The 15530-nt window shown below is 44.0% G+C and overlaps 7 protein-coding genes across 7 annotated transcripts; 2 read left to right on the top strand and 5 right to left on the bottom strand.

The window, feature by feature from the left end:
• Positions 1-231: 231 nt before the first annotated feature.
• On the bottom strand, positions 232-2068 carry O0I10_000661 (1-pyrroline-5-carboxylate dehydrogenase; the record flags this gene model as incomplete). The annotated part of the gene is made up of 3 exons (XM_058480770.1): positions 232-1513; positions 1589-1896; positions 2003-2068. The coding sequence occupies 3 exons, from the start codon at positions 2066-2068 to the stop codon at positions 232-234; spliced, it is 1656 nt and encodes a 551-aa protein (XP_058348334.1).
• A 1481-nt stretch (positions 2069-3549) lies between these two features.
• Positions 3550-6915, bottom strand: O0I10_000660 (uncharacterized protein; the record flags this gene model as incomplete). Its single annotated transcript, XM_058480769.1, has 13 exons — positions 3550-3849; positions 3912-3985; positions 4047-4233; positions 4299-4601; positions 4655-4729; positions 4787-4870; positions 4927-5010; positions 5061-5066; positions 5126-5209; positions 5270-5483; positions 5539-6147; positions 6217-6823; positions 6885-6915. 13 exons carry the CDS (start codon positions 6913-6915, stop codon positions 3550-3552), a joined length of 2658 nt encoding a protein of 885 aa, XP_058348333.1.
• Positions 6916-7598: 683 nt separating this feature from the next.
• On the bottom strand, positions 7599-8066 carry O0I10_000659 (uncharacterized protein; the record flags this gene model as incomplete). Its single annotated transcript, XM_058480768.1, has 1 exon — positions 7599-8066. One exon carries the CDS (start codon positions 8064-8066, stop codon positions 7599-7601), a length of 468 nt encoding a protein of 155 aa, XP_058348332.1.
• Positions 8067-8639: 573 nt separating this feature from the next.
• Positions 8640-10170, top strand: O0I10_000658 (uncharacterized protein; the record flags this gene model as incomplete). The annotated part of the gene is made up of 6 exons (XM_058480767.1): positions 8640-8828; positions 8915-8950; positions 9029-9083; positions 9151-9632; positions 9715-9876; positions 9958-10170. The coding sequence occupies 6 exons, from the start codon at positions 8640-8642 to the stop codon at positions 10168-10170; spliced, it is 1137 nt and encodes a 378-aa protein (XP_058348331.1).
• Positions 10171-10449: 279 nt separating this feature from the next.
• On the bottom strand, positions 10450-11867 carry O0I10_000657 (uncharacterized protein; the record flags this gene model as incomplete). The annotated part of the gene is made up of 5 exons (XM_058480766.1): positions 10450-10642; positions 10704-10765; positions 10825-10950; positions 11008-11616; positions 11832-11867. 5 exons carry the CDS (start codon positions 11865-11867, stop codon positions 10450-10452), a joined length of 1026 nt encoding a protein of 341 aa, XP_058348330.1.
• A 1050-nt stretch (positions 11868-12917) lies between these two features.
• On the bottom strand, positions 12918-13394 carry O0I10_000656 (uncharacterized protein; the record flags this gene model as incomplete). The annotated part of the gene is made up of 3 exons (XM_058480765.1): positions 12918-13033; positions 13130-13245; positions 13324-13394. The coding sequence occupies 3 exons, from the start codon at positions 13392-13394 to the stop codon at positions 12918-12920; spliced, it is 303 nt and encodes a 100-aa protein (XP_058348329.1).
• A 251-nt stretch (positions 13395-13645) lies between these two features.
• On the top strand, positions 13646-15023 carry O0I10_000655 (GTP-binding protein YchF; the record flags this gene model as incomplete). Its single annotated transcript, XM_058480764.1, has 3 exons — positions 13646-13811; positions 13919-14007; positions 14079-15023. The coding sequence occupies 3 exons, from the start codon at positions 13646-13648 to the stop codon at positions 15021-15023; spliced, it is 1200 nt and encodes a 399-aa protein (XP_058348328.1).
• Between the last annotated feature and the right edge of the window lie 507 nt (positions 15024-15530).

The following is a 15530-nucleotide window of genomic DNA, read 5'->3' as shown; positions in this document are numbered from 1 at the left end:
ATAGCAATAAAAGTTGTTACAACTCGTTCGCATTTAATCCACAAATCATTTTGCAAAGTAATACATGCCATCGGCTGGATCCACTTTTTCGACATCCTATAAACAACATAACGAACATGACAAGTATAGATGATGAATGCTAATGGGGTTTTAATTTGATTTTCTATATACAATCATATGGGATAAAGCTGTTTCTTTGTCATTCTACTAAAGCATGATGGATGCGGATATTTACTGGTTGGAGGGGTAAGCAAAGCCTTCAATAGGAACAAAGTTTTCCTTGATAGAGCGCATGGAGACGAAGCGAGTGAGCAAAGCAAAGCTACCAGCCTTGTCGTTGGTACCAGAGGCATGAGCACCACCGAAGGGTTGTTGACCAACAACGGCACCAGTAGACTTGTCATTGATATAGAAGTTACCAGCAGTGTTGCGAAGCAAGTTGGAGGCCTTGACAACGTTGTGGCGTTCCTTGGCAAAGACGGCACCAGTAAGGGCATATTGGGTAGTCTCACCAATCAACTTGCAAGTCTCCTCAAATTCAGCATCCTCGTAAACATAAATGGTGATAACAGGACCGAAGATCTCCTCAACCATGGTCTTGGTGAACTTGTTCTTGGTAAGGATGATGGTAGGTTCGATGTAGTAACCCTTGGAGTCATCGTACTTGCCACCAGCAAGGATTTCGCACTCAGCATCGTTGGCAGCATAATCAATGTAGGACTTGATCTTATCAAAGGCAAATTGGTTGATCACAGGGCCCATAAAGTGTTGGAATTCTTGAACAGGACCTTGAGTGATCTTAGCATGCTCAGCAAGAAGGTGACCCTTGAACTCTTCAAACTTGCTCTTGGGGACATAGCAACGGGAGGTAGCGGAGCACTTTTGACCTTGGAATTCGAATGCACCACGAATGGTTTGAAGGGCGGCATGACGAACACCAGAGGCATCGAGATCAGTACCCAGCAAATGGTAATTCTTGCCGCCAGTTTCGCCAACGATACGAGGATAGCTCTTGTAGTTGTCGATGTTGTTACCGATATCCTTCCACAACTTACGGAAAACGTGAGTAGAACCAGTGAAGTGAAGAGAAGAGAAATCGGGGCTAGCAAGAGCGGTAGCACAAATTTCCTCAGCAGGACCTGGAACGAATTGAATGACACCAGCGGGGAGACCAGCTTCCTCAAGCAATTGGTAAACAAGATAGTTGGAGTAGACAGCAGAAGGAGATGGCTTCCACACAACAACGTTGCCCATCAAAGCGGGAGCACCAGGCAAGTTACCAGCAATGGCAGTGAAGTTGAAGGGAGTGATAGCCAAAGTATAACCAGGAAGGGCACGGAACTCAACACGGTTCCAAACACCAGGAGCATTCTTGGGAGGTTGTTGTTGGTACAACTCTTCAGCGTACTTGCAGTTGAAACGGAAGAAATCGCACAACTCGGCAGCAGCATCAATCTCAGCTTGCCAAGCGTTCTTGCCTTGACCCAACATGGTAGCAGCCATCATCTTGTATCTATAACCAAGACGTATATAAGTATATGCCATTCCATTATCCCATCCTTTATCATTCTTTTTTTTCAATACATACCTGTACTTGGAAGAAAGCAAATCGGCAGCCTTAAGGAAGACAGCAATACGGTCGTTGAAAGGAAGAGCTTCCCAAGCAGCCTTAGCAGCAAGGGTACCATCAATAGCCTTTTGGGTCAAAGCAGCATCAGCTTCGTGGTAGGTGCAAAGAACACTCTTGTCAGAGGGGTTGAGTTGCTTGTTGGTCTTGCCGGTGTAGATCTTTTCACCGTTGATCACAACAGGGACCTCATAGGGACCTTGAGCACGCATCTCCTCGAGGGCAGCTTCAAGCTTTTGGCGCTCAGGGGAACCAGGAGCATAGTTGAGCTACAAGAGAAAAAATTGGAATGAGTGTCATGCTGAGTAAACAAACATGCATTACGTGTATATACATTCGCGCGTGTATATACAACACATGCCCTGAGATACATACCATAGGCTCGTTTTCGATAACAGGGAGCTTGAAGTGAGCGAGCGAGGGAGTTTGAGTGTAAGCCATTGCTGTAATGTTGATTATGAAAAAGAAAAAAAAAGTTGAGGAGGGTAATGGGATGGTCCTTTTATATGTTAAAAGGGATGGGGGAGGGAAATCGAAAGAAGGCTGTCAAACAAAAAACCAAAGCCCGTTTGTGTTAGCAATGCTTGTGGACCAATCAAACGATCTCGGATCGAAACTTTATGGGAATAGAGTTGCTGAGATCTATAGCGTGTCGGCCGATTACGGGCAGCGGGATCTCGCTTAACGAGTGAATTAGAGTTTCCGATCTGAAACTTACAGCGTTGGACCTGTGGCCGATGAGATTCACCCCCACATACAAGGAATGCAACACAATCCAACACGTTCCTTTTGTATACTATTCATCTCGATTCTCACTGGTTCAATAGGTTCAAATGTTTCTATATTCTTTCACACTCGTACAACGTCCCAAACACATCCACATGATGAGGTAAAAGGGGTGTATGTAGCATTCATCTTGGGACCCTTTCCGCGGCTACTATTAAGCCATCCCGACCTCTCCACATTTGTTTCTGCATACGTGGACTTTTAAAATGCTCCCGGGAAAACGCGTGCACCCACGAAAAAGGATGGCATGACATAATGATCCATGGCAGAAAAAATGAGGGCTTGAGATAAAAAGGGATCATCTTTATTATCGAAAAATGTGAAAACAGCGTATGCTCCAAAGTTCTCAATCATGCATTCCTTCTCGGCTATATGCAACAACATGCTCTCGTGCTCATCCCAACAAGTGTCCTCGTGGTTTTTTGGTTCTGGATCTCGAGAATCGTAACTACACTGCCACATGTGAAATAAATCTGATTGTAGCAAAAGCTATAGATATCTCGGAATAGTAACCGATAGCAATCTTTGACAAGCGATAGCGGGTTGATTATCATGGTGGGTGGTGTATGCGATAAGACTGGTATTACGTGGCCTCCTTATCATCGCGTCCCTCGAATTCTGTTTTACGGCTGCTGGTAACTATTACTGCTGTTGCTGTTGTCACCCATCCAAGCTGCACTATTTGCGAGCGCGTGGCTTCACTCGTGGTTACAAGATTGACGATATACAAAACCTAATCTGTGGTTGTTGGCTTGGTGGCACCTTTTGCCTTTGAATGTGATTGGTGTGAACGTGTGTAATGAGTACAAGTAGAGAAAAAGAGAAACAATGCACTGATCTGGAAAGGACTAATGGTTGTCTGACAGCGTACAAGGAGCCATTTTAAGGGATTTGCTATCGCACGCTTTTGTTGAGAGGTAGGTTGTACTTGTGGAGCCCTTTTTCGTGTGACGACACCAAATCCAGATGTGCGGAGCCGATCCTTTTTGTCAACCGATGGGGCTACTTAGCGGAGAAAGTGAGTTGTGAGAAACGCGATAAGTATGCTCGCACGCAAAGCATCATGAAGGAATAAGGGTAACGTCTTTTATTGCTAGTACTCTCTAATATCCCATATCCAATCCAATGTAATGCAATCAAACTCTAATGATCTCCCGTTGATGAGCAAGAACTTCAATCAGCCACTTGATCGTGCGAACTTGGACATTTTTGGACTCCTGGACAAACGCCTCCTCGTCAGTGACAATACAAATGGGAATGTTGGGATCAATGTTGTTGCTCGTCAAGTCTTGGGTTATCTTGGATGTGTCCATTCCATCATGCGGTGCCAGGTTTTGGCCTAAGATGTGCGCTCCAGAAACCTTTGATGCTCGCTCAATCGCATGCCGTAAAGGGTACGGATTACCAATAAAGGTCAATTGGATGCCTTGTAAAACCTTGAAGATAGATGTATTAGCCGAAGTGCATGATCATCCTTTTCTCTTGCATTGATACTTACATCTTTGCGTGGTATTGCTACCTTGTAGTATTCTTCATCCATCCACTTGCAATTGGTGATGCTATCAGCAACCCCTGTAACATTGATGTCATAAATCAATACACAGCCAATTTCCTCCATCAGGTCACTACCTACATTTGGCGCTCATAATGTGCATCCTGCTATCGTTGATGGCGTAAAGGTATGATGGCGTACGCATTGTTGATGGATCCCCGACATAGCTGATCACGTGCGTTGCTTCCTCGATGTTGGATTTGTCAAGAATTACGGTGGCATGCAATGGGGAGTTCTTGATCAACTCAACAAATACAAGCTGGTCATGCTGTGAAAAAGAAAAAGGCAATCATTAGACATAATGATATCCATGTATATCCACAGTAACCTTACCACCGGTACATTGGAGAATACAATCCTTGGTATGTTATCAGCACCAGCATGAGACCGTGTCAGGAGTTGATCCATGGCGCCAATTTTCTTCTTGACAGCATTGGTAGGAGATGACAACCCGGCTGCTGTTGCTGATCTTTTCCCGCTTTTCGAACCGCCGCTAACCAATTGATCCACAAGCTCTTGCAAGTCTTTGCTTGAAGCCTCCTCGTCGACCAAAACATCCGAAAGATCCGGGTTTGTACGATTGCCAAACGATGCTTCACAACCTGGATGAGGTGAATGGTGTTGTTGCTTTTCATCCTATTGCAATGTCATTAGTAACATATCTTCCGATGGCTCATCTAAGTACTTACTTCGTCCATACGTTGATCATGGATAGGTTCCAGCTGTTGGCTGTAAAAGGTGGCATCACAATCCTTCCATTCATACTAGAAATATACCCATGCGATTTAGTTTATGTTGCAAGCTGATTGGGATATACTTACTTGATGCATGAAGACCTTATGGGCGTAGTAAGCGTGGAAGTTCTCGAAGGTTGCATTACACGATCCACAAGTTTGTTCATAAGGCTACGTAAAAAGCTGTTAGCACTTGGATAATTAACATCACCGAAAATAACACTTACATGAAGGTTGAATTTGTGTAATCGCAACGTAGTTCTTGTTGATAACACCATGCCACACTGATCGCACTTGCACTCCCTCTCACCCTAATTCAAGTCAGCATCATCACAAAGATCCTTGGGTGTTGAAACATTACCTTCTCCTAGCAACGAGATAGGGTGGATTAGTTTCAATTCAGGTGTATAATCCCTGATTGCTTACCTCGTGATCCTCCACTTTGTGTGCTGTCAACATGTCGCGTGTAGGGTATGATTTCGGGCACAGGTCACAGGGATGGAACCCCTCCTGAATAAAAGGTACAGCATGAATCTCTTGGTATTTGGATACAACAGCTCACTGCCTTACCGTTCCATTGACAACATTGTTGGGCATCGTCTCACGAATCCTCTTCATGCACATGTCATGATACTTTTTGGCTAAGTCATTCTTTGTGGGGTCCATGGATCGTAAATGGGCTGCTATCTCGATGGGGCGACATTCGCGGGTGTCCTTCACCGATGCCATACCAAGACCCAATAGGAACTGATTCAACGCTGCCAATCGCATTACACACGTATCCCTATGCAAGGAAGGCATTAGCATTGATGATACGATAAAGCAATGGATATACTTACTGTCCAATCACCCTTGTAAGTGGGTCTGCCAATCCATCCACGCCCAAATAGTCATAGAATGGGACGTTAGTTGCTGCAGGAGTGTCACCATATGGAGTCATCCCAGTCGTCAGCAAGGTCTCGAGATCAACAAGCTTGTGGTGCAATGGGATTTGAGCCATACGAATGTAGTCCATTGCAGAGAGAAATAGGGCCTTGTTTCGCATCAGCTCCTTCTTTCCAATGGTGAGGTTGTAAACTGGATCAGTCTCTTGGCCGACAATGTTGGACATGATATTCAGTGTTGCCAATTCGGTCTGCATCCACGTAAGGATTGTCTTGTCTTTGGCTACTAGATTGACTCCTCCAAGTAGCAATTGTTCAGGTCCATAAAGCAAACACCCATTGGCTGCATAATACGCCAGGATAAAGAGGATGAGATGGACCCCCCGATTCGGCAAGTCGGCGAGGTAAATTTGAGCGAGAAGGTAAGCATCGGTCGTCCCTTTGGATAACGAACAACCCATTGACTCCAATTGCTCGCTCAATTCACGTGATGAAAACATGACCATAACAGCACCGTAATCGCCAATGTCCTTTGCATGATTTCCAGTTGGGTACGCATGGAAGCTATATAAAGCAATGATTAGTCAATGATTTGATGGATTCACGACATCGCATTAATAAAAGTATACATACTTGAGATCCACGCTTGTGCATTTGAATGCTTTGATGAAGCGGCTTAACCAATGAAACTCGGTGGAACGCTGTACAATGGCTTGCTTTTCCTTGTAGTTGTAACCACCGCCACAAAAGAAGCCCAAGAAACATGATCGATGCACGCTTTCCTTGTTCTTCAATATACCGATCAATGTGAGGGAGTCGCTGGATGCCATTTGCACTGTGGTGTGCATCATTTGCTTGCCCTCTTGTTGGGGTGCGAATGGCGGGGTACTTGTAGTGGGTGGTTTTGTTGTCAGGGAGGGCTTGTGACGATTCCTAGCTGTAATCAAGGCTATCTGTGGCATGCGAAGAGGCTTCTTATCCACTTTCTTCTTATCATCCTTCTTGCTGGTGTCGATGTATTCTTCGTCGCTGATCATATCTTCATCGCTGTTGTGGACATATTCGCTGACCATGTCTTCATCTTCTTCACTGGTTTTGAAGGAAACGACATCATCACAGACCATATCTTCATCACTGTTGGAGACATCTTGTTCGCTGATCATGTCTTCATCAGCGTCATCCTCCTCCAATAACATTTCATTGTCGTACAAAAGATCGTCTTCCCCCTGTAAATTGGGAGCTATGTAAAGGTTCTCGTTATTTCATGATGTACGCTGCTTACCATGAGGAGTTTTACATACCTGGTAGTATTTGGGGTGTACACGCTGCCATCGTGCCGATAATGGGGTAGAGAGTCGAATAATGATGAAAGAAATGGTGCCAAAGCAGTATTTTATAACCACAGAACACTACAATGAAATGCTCAGTGTCCTTTATGACCATTATTGCAGAACACGCAGAGGGCTACATTCGCCTTTTTGAGGCTTTTGTAAATAAAAACTTCAACAAACACCCAAAAATGGGATATGTATCTCTGGGACTAACAACAAGGAATGTCGTCTTTGCTTCCTTCACTCATATCCAGTGTTGCCTTATGCTTTCAGTGTCACAAGGTAGTATACGCTAAATCACTGCATCATAGTTTGGTTGCTACTCGAAGATATATGGATAACGAGAAATGCAAGGTGTTTTTCCAAAGGTCAAGGAAGAGGATACAGTGGCTCAAATGTTATGATAGGACTATAATGGATATGAGTGACAATGAAATTGTGATGGCTGATGTAGGCCTGTGAACCATTTTGAGAGCAGCAAGGGGGGAAAGCGGATGCATGAATTTGAAGCGTAAGGCCTTGAGCGACTTTAGCATGGCCAACAACAAGAAGACATCATGTGAATTCATTACACCATCGAAGACCATTTAAACTATAGCTTATTCAACTCTTTGTCCTTCATCCCACGAAGATTACCACTCATCCATCATTAAACCAACAATTGAATAATGGCAGAACACCGTTTTACTTGTTGACAATATGACGATTTGGTTCTAAGCATGCTTCTTCTACATCGGGTACTACGAGCACTTGGATACCATTGTCCTTGAGTTGTTGGATGCCAGTGCATTGGACCAAATTGGGTGGTTCACGTACGCCCATAACAACACGTGCCACCTGTGCTTCGATCAATCGGTCTGTACAAGGACGATTGCCTGATAAACGCGTCGAACAAGGCTCCATGGTTGTATACATAGTAGCTCCCTTGGCTACACTGGGATCGTCAAGCTTCAAGAGTGCGCATTCTTCTGCATGGGTGTTGCCGGGAATCTCACGCGAAAAACCCGTCGTCAATAGTTGACCATTGCTGTCGACAAGAGCTGCACCAACACAGTATGCTTTCTCCACTGGAATAGACCGATTGGCTTGCTCAATGGCAATTGACATGTACTTTGCATCAGCTGGATCGTGGGTGTATTGCGTTAGAGACATGGTGGAGAGGCGAGAAGGAAAGCTCAGGCTGCTGCTGTAGCTGTGAAAGAAATACGAGCATTGGCGATCTCCCTGGAATGTACCACCCTGCAACAAGAGCACACACAAGGATCATTGCATGAATACACATTTCTGGACAGCTTGTCAGCTGCAATATTATTATGCTCCAAATGAAAGGATCTCGCATTTCAGGTACGTACAAGCAACGCCACACTCTTCCTCTCAGCATGCAATTCAATTACACAAGGTATATGTTTTCTGTATTCTTTCTCTAAAAATATTCATTGTTGTAGTTCTGGATCATTTGCAGTAAAGGACTAGATCGGATGTTGATCGACCCGTGTCTGGAATCCAGCGTCAAACGAGTGGGTAAGAAGAAGTATGTTTCGAATGATATCATGTTACACCCGCTCCCCATGGTTCCTGCTCAATATATCATTCATCATTGCTATCTCCTTCACTTTAGTGCATCATTCATTGCTCTACTACACATACATTGTAGCTGCCCTTTTTCTCTCTCTCTCTTTCTTTCTTCTCTTTCTCTCTTTTTTTTCTTCCATTTCTTATTAAAAAATGTCGTCATCATCATCATCCAAAGCAAGTGCTGGAGCAACATTGGTCATACCCAATCGTTCAACATCCTTACATATTAAACACCATCAACAGCAACTATCATCCGCCACGCTTCAAGTACCCAGCACCCATCATGATGTTCGCCCTGGATGGACCTTACTACGCACCCATTCTGCAAAGAGCCTTGATGTAAGCTTGATAGAAGCATGCTCATTGTCAATGATGATAATGCACATTTATAGATCAGCACTAAAAATATCTCTATTATCCAATAGACATTACTCTCCGATCTAGATCGCCAGCGTGAACAGGCAAGTATATCATCATCCACGTTGGTGGGTATGTCATCATCATCGTCATCATGGCTTACAAGAGGTATACCTTTATAGTGTGAAAAGCAAGATGAAGGAAAATCTAAAAAGGCATCATCTGTGCATAAGCTAAGTACGTGTCGATTTAACAGCAAATAGGATGTTAGCATGCTCAATGTTGACTTGATGATGATGATTAGGCCAAACATTGCCAAAGATCTTTTCAAGGAATTCAATGGCCCAATACTATAATCGAGCAAAGAACGCATCGATGCGTGGCAAACGACCTCCATTACCAACCGATCCATCTTCCCAGAAACCTGGTACTTGTACGACCAAGCTATATAAACATGATGGCACACATCAGGAAAGAACAAAAGTGGTGGAGCATCAAAACAACAACGGTCCTTACCACGTGGAGCCATCATCAATGCTTTTACCACCATCAAGTCGAATTCAGCGAGCAGATTCTCGTGTAGAGATCCATCAAGCCACAATTCATGTACAACCATCAACAGCGTCTATTGAATTGGTCTCCCATCACCAAGGCGACTTGCAAGAGGGCTTGGATTATTTCGAAAAGCGAGACATGATCCATGCGACTACAGCATTTAAGCATGCTTCTGACAGCCAAGTACCTGTGGGAATGTTATTATATGGCTTAGCATTGTATCACGGATGGGTATGTAAAAAAGAGACAAATCATGCACTCTCTATACCATGTAGGCTGATCATGCATTTCTTTTTTGGGGGCATATACACAGGGGTGTGAAGCATGTATGCCACGTGGTGTAAAGTATGTGCAGCAAGCCATTGAATATCATGTCGACATCAAGTGTCTCACCTCCACGAGTACTATCATGCGTGCCAAGGTTGCCATGGCGATGCAAGCATTGGGTATTCTTTTCCGAGCTGGTGGGGGTCAAGTAAGTTTACATTGATACATACAAGCAAGTTATGTATATTGAATGGCTCATTGTATTCAACACTACTACTTCTACCACTAGTTTTCTAAACAAACGGATACTGCAAACGCATTGTTTAAGATGGCTCAACAACTTGATCCTACACAGGATACTCCTCCTCCTCCTCAACATCCTCGTCGACGTAACATTCGTCAAAGCTTGGGAAGTAGTAGTAGCAGTAGTGATGCCTTGCGACTGGGTTGTCGTGGCGATAGTCATCATCATTATCCTATTACTCGTCGCATGAGTATATGAAAAGAATAAACCCACACTTTTCCTTTTTCAACCACCATCGTGTGTGTTACCAATTATCTTCATTCGACCATGTTGGAGGGGCTTGAAGATACATTGCCTGGGATAATAGTTGCTTTATCAGTATAGAATGGACAATCATATATAGGAGAAGAGGAAGAAGAAGGGTGTGAGAGAAAAAAAAACTACAACTAGGATGCAAAGGAGGCACGTTATCAAAGAGAGAGAAAGGAAAGGATATTATGTGAGGCGAGTGCATTGATGATGATGGCGGGATATCATTCAAGTATGGCTATTAGGAGCAGCACCTGCAACTTCGTCGACTTTGAGTTGTCCACTTCGAACGCTTTGACTCAGCTTTTGTGCAGCTGTCATTTTCCGTTTGCTGATCTTGGCCTTCTTTTGAGGACGCACCACAGACACAGGAACAGGCGCATTATGCACAAGGAACGTTGAAACACTACCCATCAATAACCTTGTACAAGGAAAAAAAAAGATTAGCTACAAGCGATAATAATGGATCCATCCTATCTTACCCTTTAAAGGCACCCTTCTCTCTTGAGCCACAGACAACCATGGTCAGCGGTGTATTGCAAATCTGAAACAAGTCATTGGTGTGAATAAGCTTGCGACGAATAGGATGATAAAAGCACATACCAAATCCAACAAGGTCTCTTTTGTTTGTCCTGCAATGGAATAGATTGTGATCTTGATATTGAATAATAACATCTCTCCAAGTTTGGTGCGCACTTGAGATATCAGAGCCTTGGATTTACGATCAAGCTATGTGTATTCCAAAGGTATTAGCCATGCGTTGTGTACATTGCCATCATGATTTACCTCTTGCCAAAGACGATATTTCTCATCTTCATCCATATCATCCACATCATCTTCAATGTTGACCACAGCTGCGACATGAATCTCATCACCATCCCGTAGCATGGTTCCCATGGCCCAATTCATTGCATAAGTGCTTTCTTCGCCAAAGTCGCACGCCATCAGATACTTTCTGGACTTGGTTACGGGTCGATTCGGTGAAGTGCCATAACTAAAATTGACGACGATGCGATCGGGTTCTGTCACTGTCATGGGTGGATCTGAAAAGACGAGTTCTGGAGGACGTGCAGCAGCTGATATGGACTTTTTGCGAGCTGGCATGTGTTGGTCGTCGTCTAGCAGGATTTGTCGGTTGCGTTCAGTAATACGAAACAACTCAGGGTCGCGTAACTCCAAGTCGTCCTCATAATAGTCGTCGTCGTCCGAGTAATGTGGATACATGCCAGCCTCTACCAAGTCGTCGTCGGATGAATCATCGTCGTCACCACTAATCTTGTTGGGGTCTCGTTTAGCGACAATGACAGCTTCTTTGACTCGTCGATCCTCTTCAGTGTCACGATTCAGCTCTTCAATTTCTTGGGCAAGGAGTGCATCAAGGTCCATTGCTGTTGACTGTTGTATGTGTGTATACGAGGAACAAGGACCAGTAGAATGGGAGAGAAAAGGTTGTGAGCCTAAATAGAATCACACGCGCATATACACACCCACACACACACACACATCACACATCACACACACATACATACACACACACACCACGTATACCCATACACCCACATATATATATATGTCTATATAAAAGGAGGAGGTTTATGATATCAACTTACGCGTGGATTGGGAGGTGTTTGAAAGCTGACCTTCATATTGAATAATGAATGCGGATACTTTTAAGCAGACGCAGACACAGACACAGACAACTTCTCACAGGTACAATGGAGAGAAAGGGAAAGTAAGATTGTTTAGCAGGAGAATGACCTTTCCTTTCTGGGAGATGCGGGTGCTCATTGGGTTGGCAAATGAATGTTTTCGGCCATGTCCTGCCTGATTCTTTCTTCTTTCCTCCTCCCCCTTTTCTCTTATCGTAGCAGTCTTTTTTTTTCTCACTCTTTGTCCAAGTCCTTGCTTTTATATCTATATATATCCTCTTATGGGTCTCAAATACAGATTGTTTCTTGAAGGCAATACCATCTATGGTTGCATTAATTGTAAAACACACCTTTCCACAAGCGACGCTATACTTTCAAGGGTACAACTACAACCACAACCTCAACCTCAACCATCATCCTCATCATCATCAGCATCTTATTAACTCTAACCCATGTCTCTTTTCCATAGCAATTTCAAGGGCAACATGGGCAAGCCTATCTCTTTGACCGTGTGTAAGTAATATACACACATGGATATGCAAAGAAAAGAAAGAGGCTCATATGCAATGAAGGGTGAACATTAACGAAGGTGTAGCCGAAGAACGAGAGATGGTAACGGGTATTCACACCGTCAAGGATATATCATGCATCAGGTGCAATACTACGCTGGGTTGGATTTATGTAAGTTCCGTTCACACAACCATGTATACACACACACACACACACACAAGTTGTTCTCCGCCATTATCATCATCATCGTCATTTTCTCGGATCACCCGCACCACCCCTTGTTTCTTCCTTCCTTCCTATTCCCCGGTTTCTCCTCCTTGATAAATAACGCATCATCATTTTGGGGTAGATTCGAGCACACAGCGTTGAAAACAAGTACAAAGAAGGAAAATGTATTCTAGAACGGAAATTGCTTGTGAACAATGTATGCTGATTGTGTGATAACGACACTATGCTATACAGCCTGCATGGCACCACCGAGCAATGATATTATGTGTATATAACCCCTAGCCGGCGACTCTCACTCTCTCTCTTTCTCTACCACGAATTTGCTTGTTCGACTTCATCCAGTTTCTTTGCGTGCTTATTGACGAGTTCCATAAGACTGTCGATATTCATCTTGTCTGTTTCCAAGCCCATCTTCTTGCCATCACCTATACACACACACATATATATATATATAGATAGATAACAAATGTTAGCGTATCCCCCTTTGGATTAAACTTGTTTTTGCTTGTATGATACATTACGATAGACGACATCGATACGTGAAGGTGCCTTTGCATCCTGAAGGAATTGTGTGCTGATCTTTATTGCCGGGTTGATTTTACGGGTCTCATCTGTGTTGACACGGTTCAAGAATAGCCTACAATAATATCAAGGTCAGGCTGTGTGTTGCATTATGATATCACCAGCACTATGCTTTTAGAGGGATGATACACACCTTGAAGCTTTGGAAGCCTTGTTGAATGGTGCCAATGCGACCTTGATTTCAGTGATTTGCTTGACGAGCATGGTTGTGTATATGTTGCAATCGGAAACAGGCGGTGACAAAAAAGAGAAGGGGAGGGGAGAGAGAGCGAGACACAGAAAAAGGTTGCCGTCACAAGACCGACTCGCTAAAATTTGATGTTTTTCTGTTGGCGGATATAGGGAACGACACTCTTTTTTTTCCTTTCCTCCTAGTCATTCACTTGAGGTACGCCCATTGTTGACATACGATCGACTCCATTAGAGACATCTCTGTTGACATGTAGTTCATAGTCATGCCACCAAAGAAAGCCGTCAAAGAAGAAAAGCTCTTGCTTGGTCGTCCTTCCAACAACTTGAAGATCGGTGTCGTCGGCCTTCCAAACGTTGGCAAGTCGACCTTTTTCAACGCCTTGACAAAGTCCTCAGCAGCTGCAGAGAACTATCCTTTCTGTACCATCGGTATGACAGCACTCTATTCACTCACAACTCACTCGGCATCATTTGCGATCCGAGTAGCCAACATTGAATCACTCACCGACACTATCGATTTGGATTTGGCATCATAGATCCCGAAGAGTCACGTGTCGCCGTGCCTGATGAACGCTTTGACTGGTTATGTCAACACTACAAGCCTGCCAAGGAAATCCCTGCCTTTGTAGGTGTTTATTGATAGGAACATTGAAAAAGATCATCATCATCATCATCTAACACACTTTATTGTTTTAGTTGACTGTCATTGATATTGCTGGTTTGGTCAAGGGTGCTGCTAGCGGTGCTGGTCTTGGTAATGCTTTCTTGTCTCACATCAAGGCTGTCGATGCCATCTACCACGTCGTTCGTGCTTTCGATGAACCTGATGTCACTCACGTTGAAGGTGATCTTGATCCCGTTCGTGATATGGAGATTATCCACGAAGAATTGCGTTTGAAGGATGAAGAATTCTTGGCAAAGAACGTCAATGAACTTTCTGGTAGCGTCAAGCGTTTGGGCCATGGTGGTAATGCTGCTGATAAGGCCAAGAAGGAAGAATTTGCCGTCATTGAAAAGGTCTACGAATTTGTCAAGAGTGGCAAGGAAGTTCGTCACGGCACTTGGACCAACAAGGAAATTGAAATCATCAACACCCTTCATCTCATCACTGCCAAGCCCGTCATTTACCTTGCCAACGTCAGTGAAAAGGATTACTTGCGTAAGAAGAACAAGTGGTTGCCCAAGATCAAGGCCTGGATCGATGAGCACTCCCCTGGTGATCTCATGATTGCTTACTCTGGTGCCTTCGAGTTGAACATGTCGCTCATTGAAACTGAGGAGGAAAAGGAAAAGACCCTCAAGGAACTTGGTGCTCGCTCCATGTTGCCCAAGATCATTGTCGCCGGTTACAGCGCTTTGCAACTCATCTACTACTTCACCGGTGGTCCTGATGAAGTACGTGCCTGGACTATTCGTCGCTTGACTAAGGCTCCACAAGCTGCAGGTGTCATTCACTCCGATTTCGAACGTGGTTTCATTATGGCTGAAGTCATGAAGTACAACGACTTGAAGGAATTAGGCAGTGAATCCGCTGTCAAGGCTAATGGCAAGTACATGCAAAAGGGTAAGGAGTATGTTGTTGAGGATGGCGACATCATCTACTTCAAGTTCAACGTCACTGCCTCTGGCAAGAAGAAATAGACTGCTTTATCCCCCCTCCTCCTCCTTCTCCCGTACCTTGCATATCGCTCTTCCTATATTCCGCCAATCTTATTTCATCTCATGTCTACATTCAATAAACAATGAAGTCTCACAGGATGAGGCTTGTAGAATGGATATAGAACCATCCCATAATTGAAGTTGCCATGGATACGTAGGTTGTATGTTATGATACTTTGCTTTCATCGAGGATTGAATAAGATTTGCACCGTTGATCAACGGATACTACTAACGACACCATACCGCTAATATCATGTGGCAACTTTATCCAAAGTTCATGTGCTGCAAGGAACAAATAGTCTTCAAAAACCCGATCGACAACAAGGAATGAAAGGAAAACGCCGAAAGACATGTGCTCCTTCTTTTTCATTATGCGGCTACGGAAAGGAGCCGAACCAGGTCCTCGGAAGGGAGCCATTTGTTTATGACGTGTGGGCGCTAAAAGAAGCGGCAGTGCTTGTGTCTCCACAATCTATGCATGAAGATGTC

The sequence above is a fragment of the Lichtheimia ornata genome, assembly GCF_029851405.1.
Source record: "Lichtheimia ornata isolate CBS 291.66 chromosome Unknown scaffold00002, whole genome shotgun sequence".
NCBI lineage: Eukaryota > Fungi > Mucoromycota > Mucoromycetes > Mucorales > Lichtheimiaceae > Lichtheimia > Lichtheimia ornata.
Note: the sequence above shows the minus strand (reverse complement) of the source record. Positions and strands in the feature narration are given on the sequence as shown.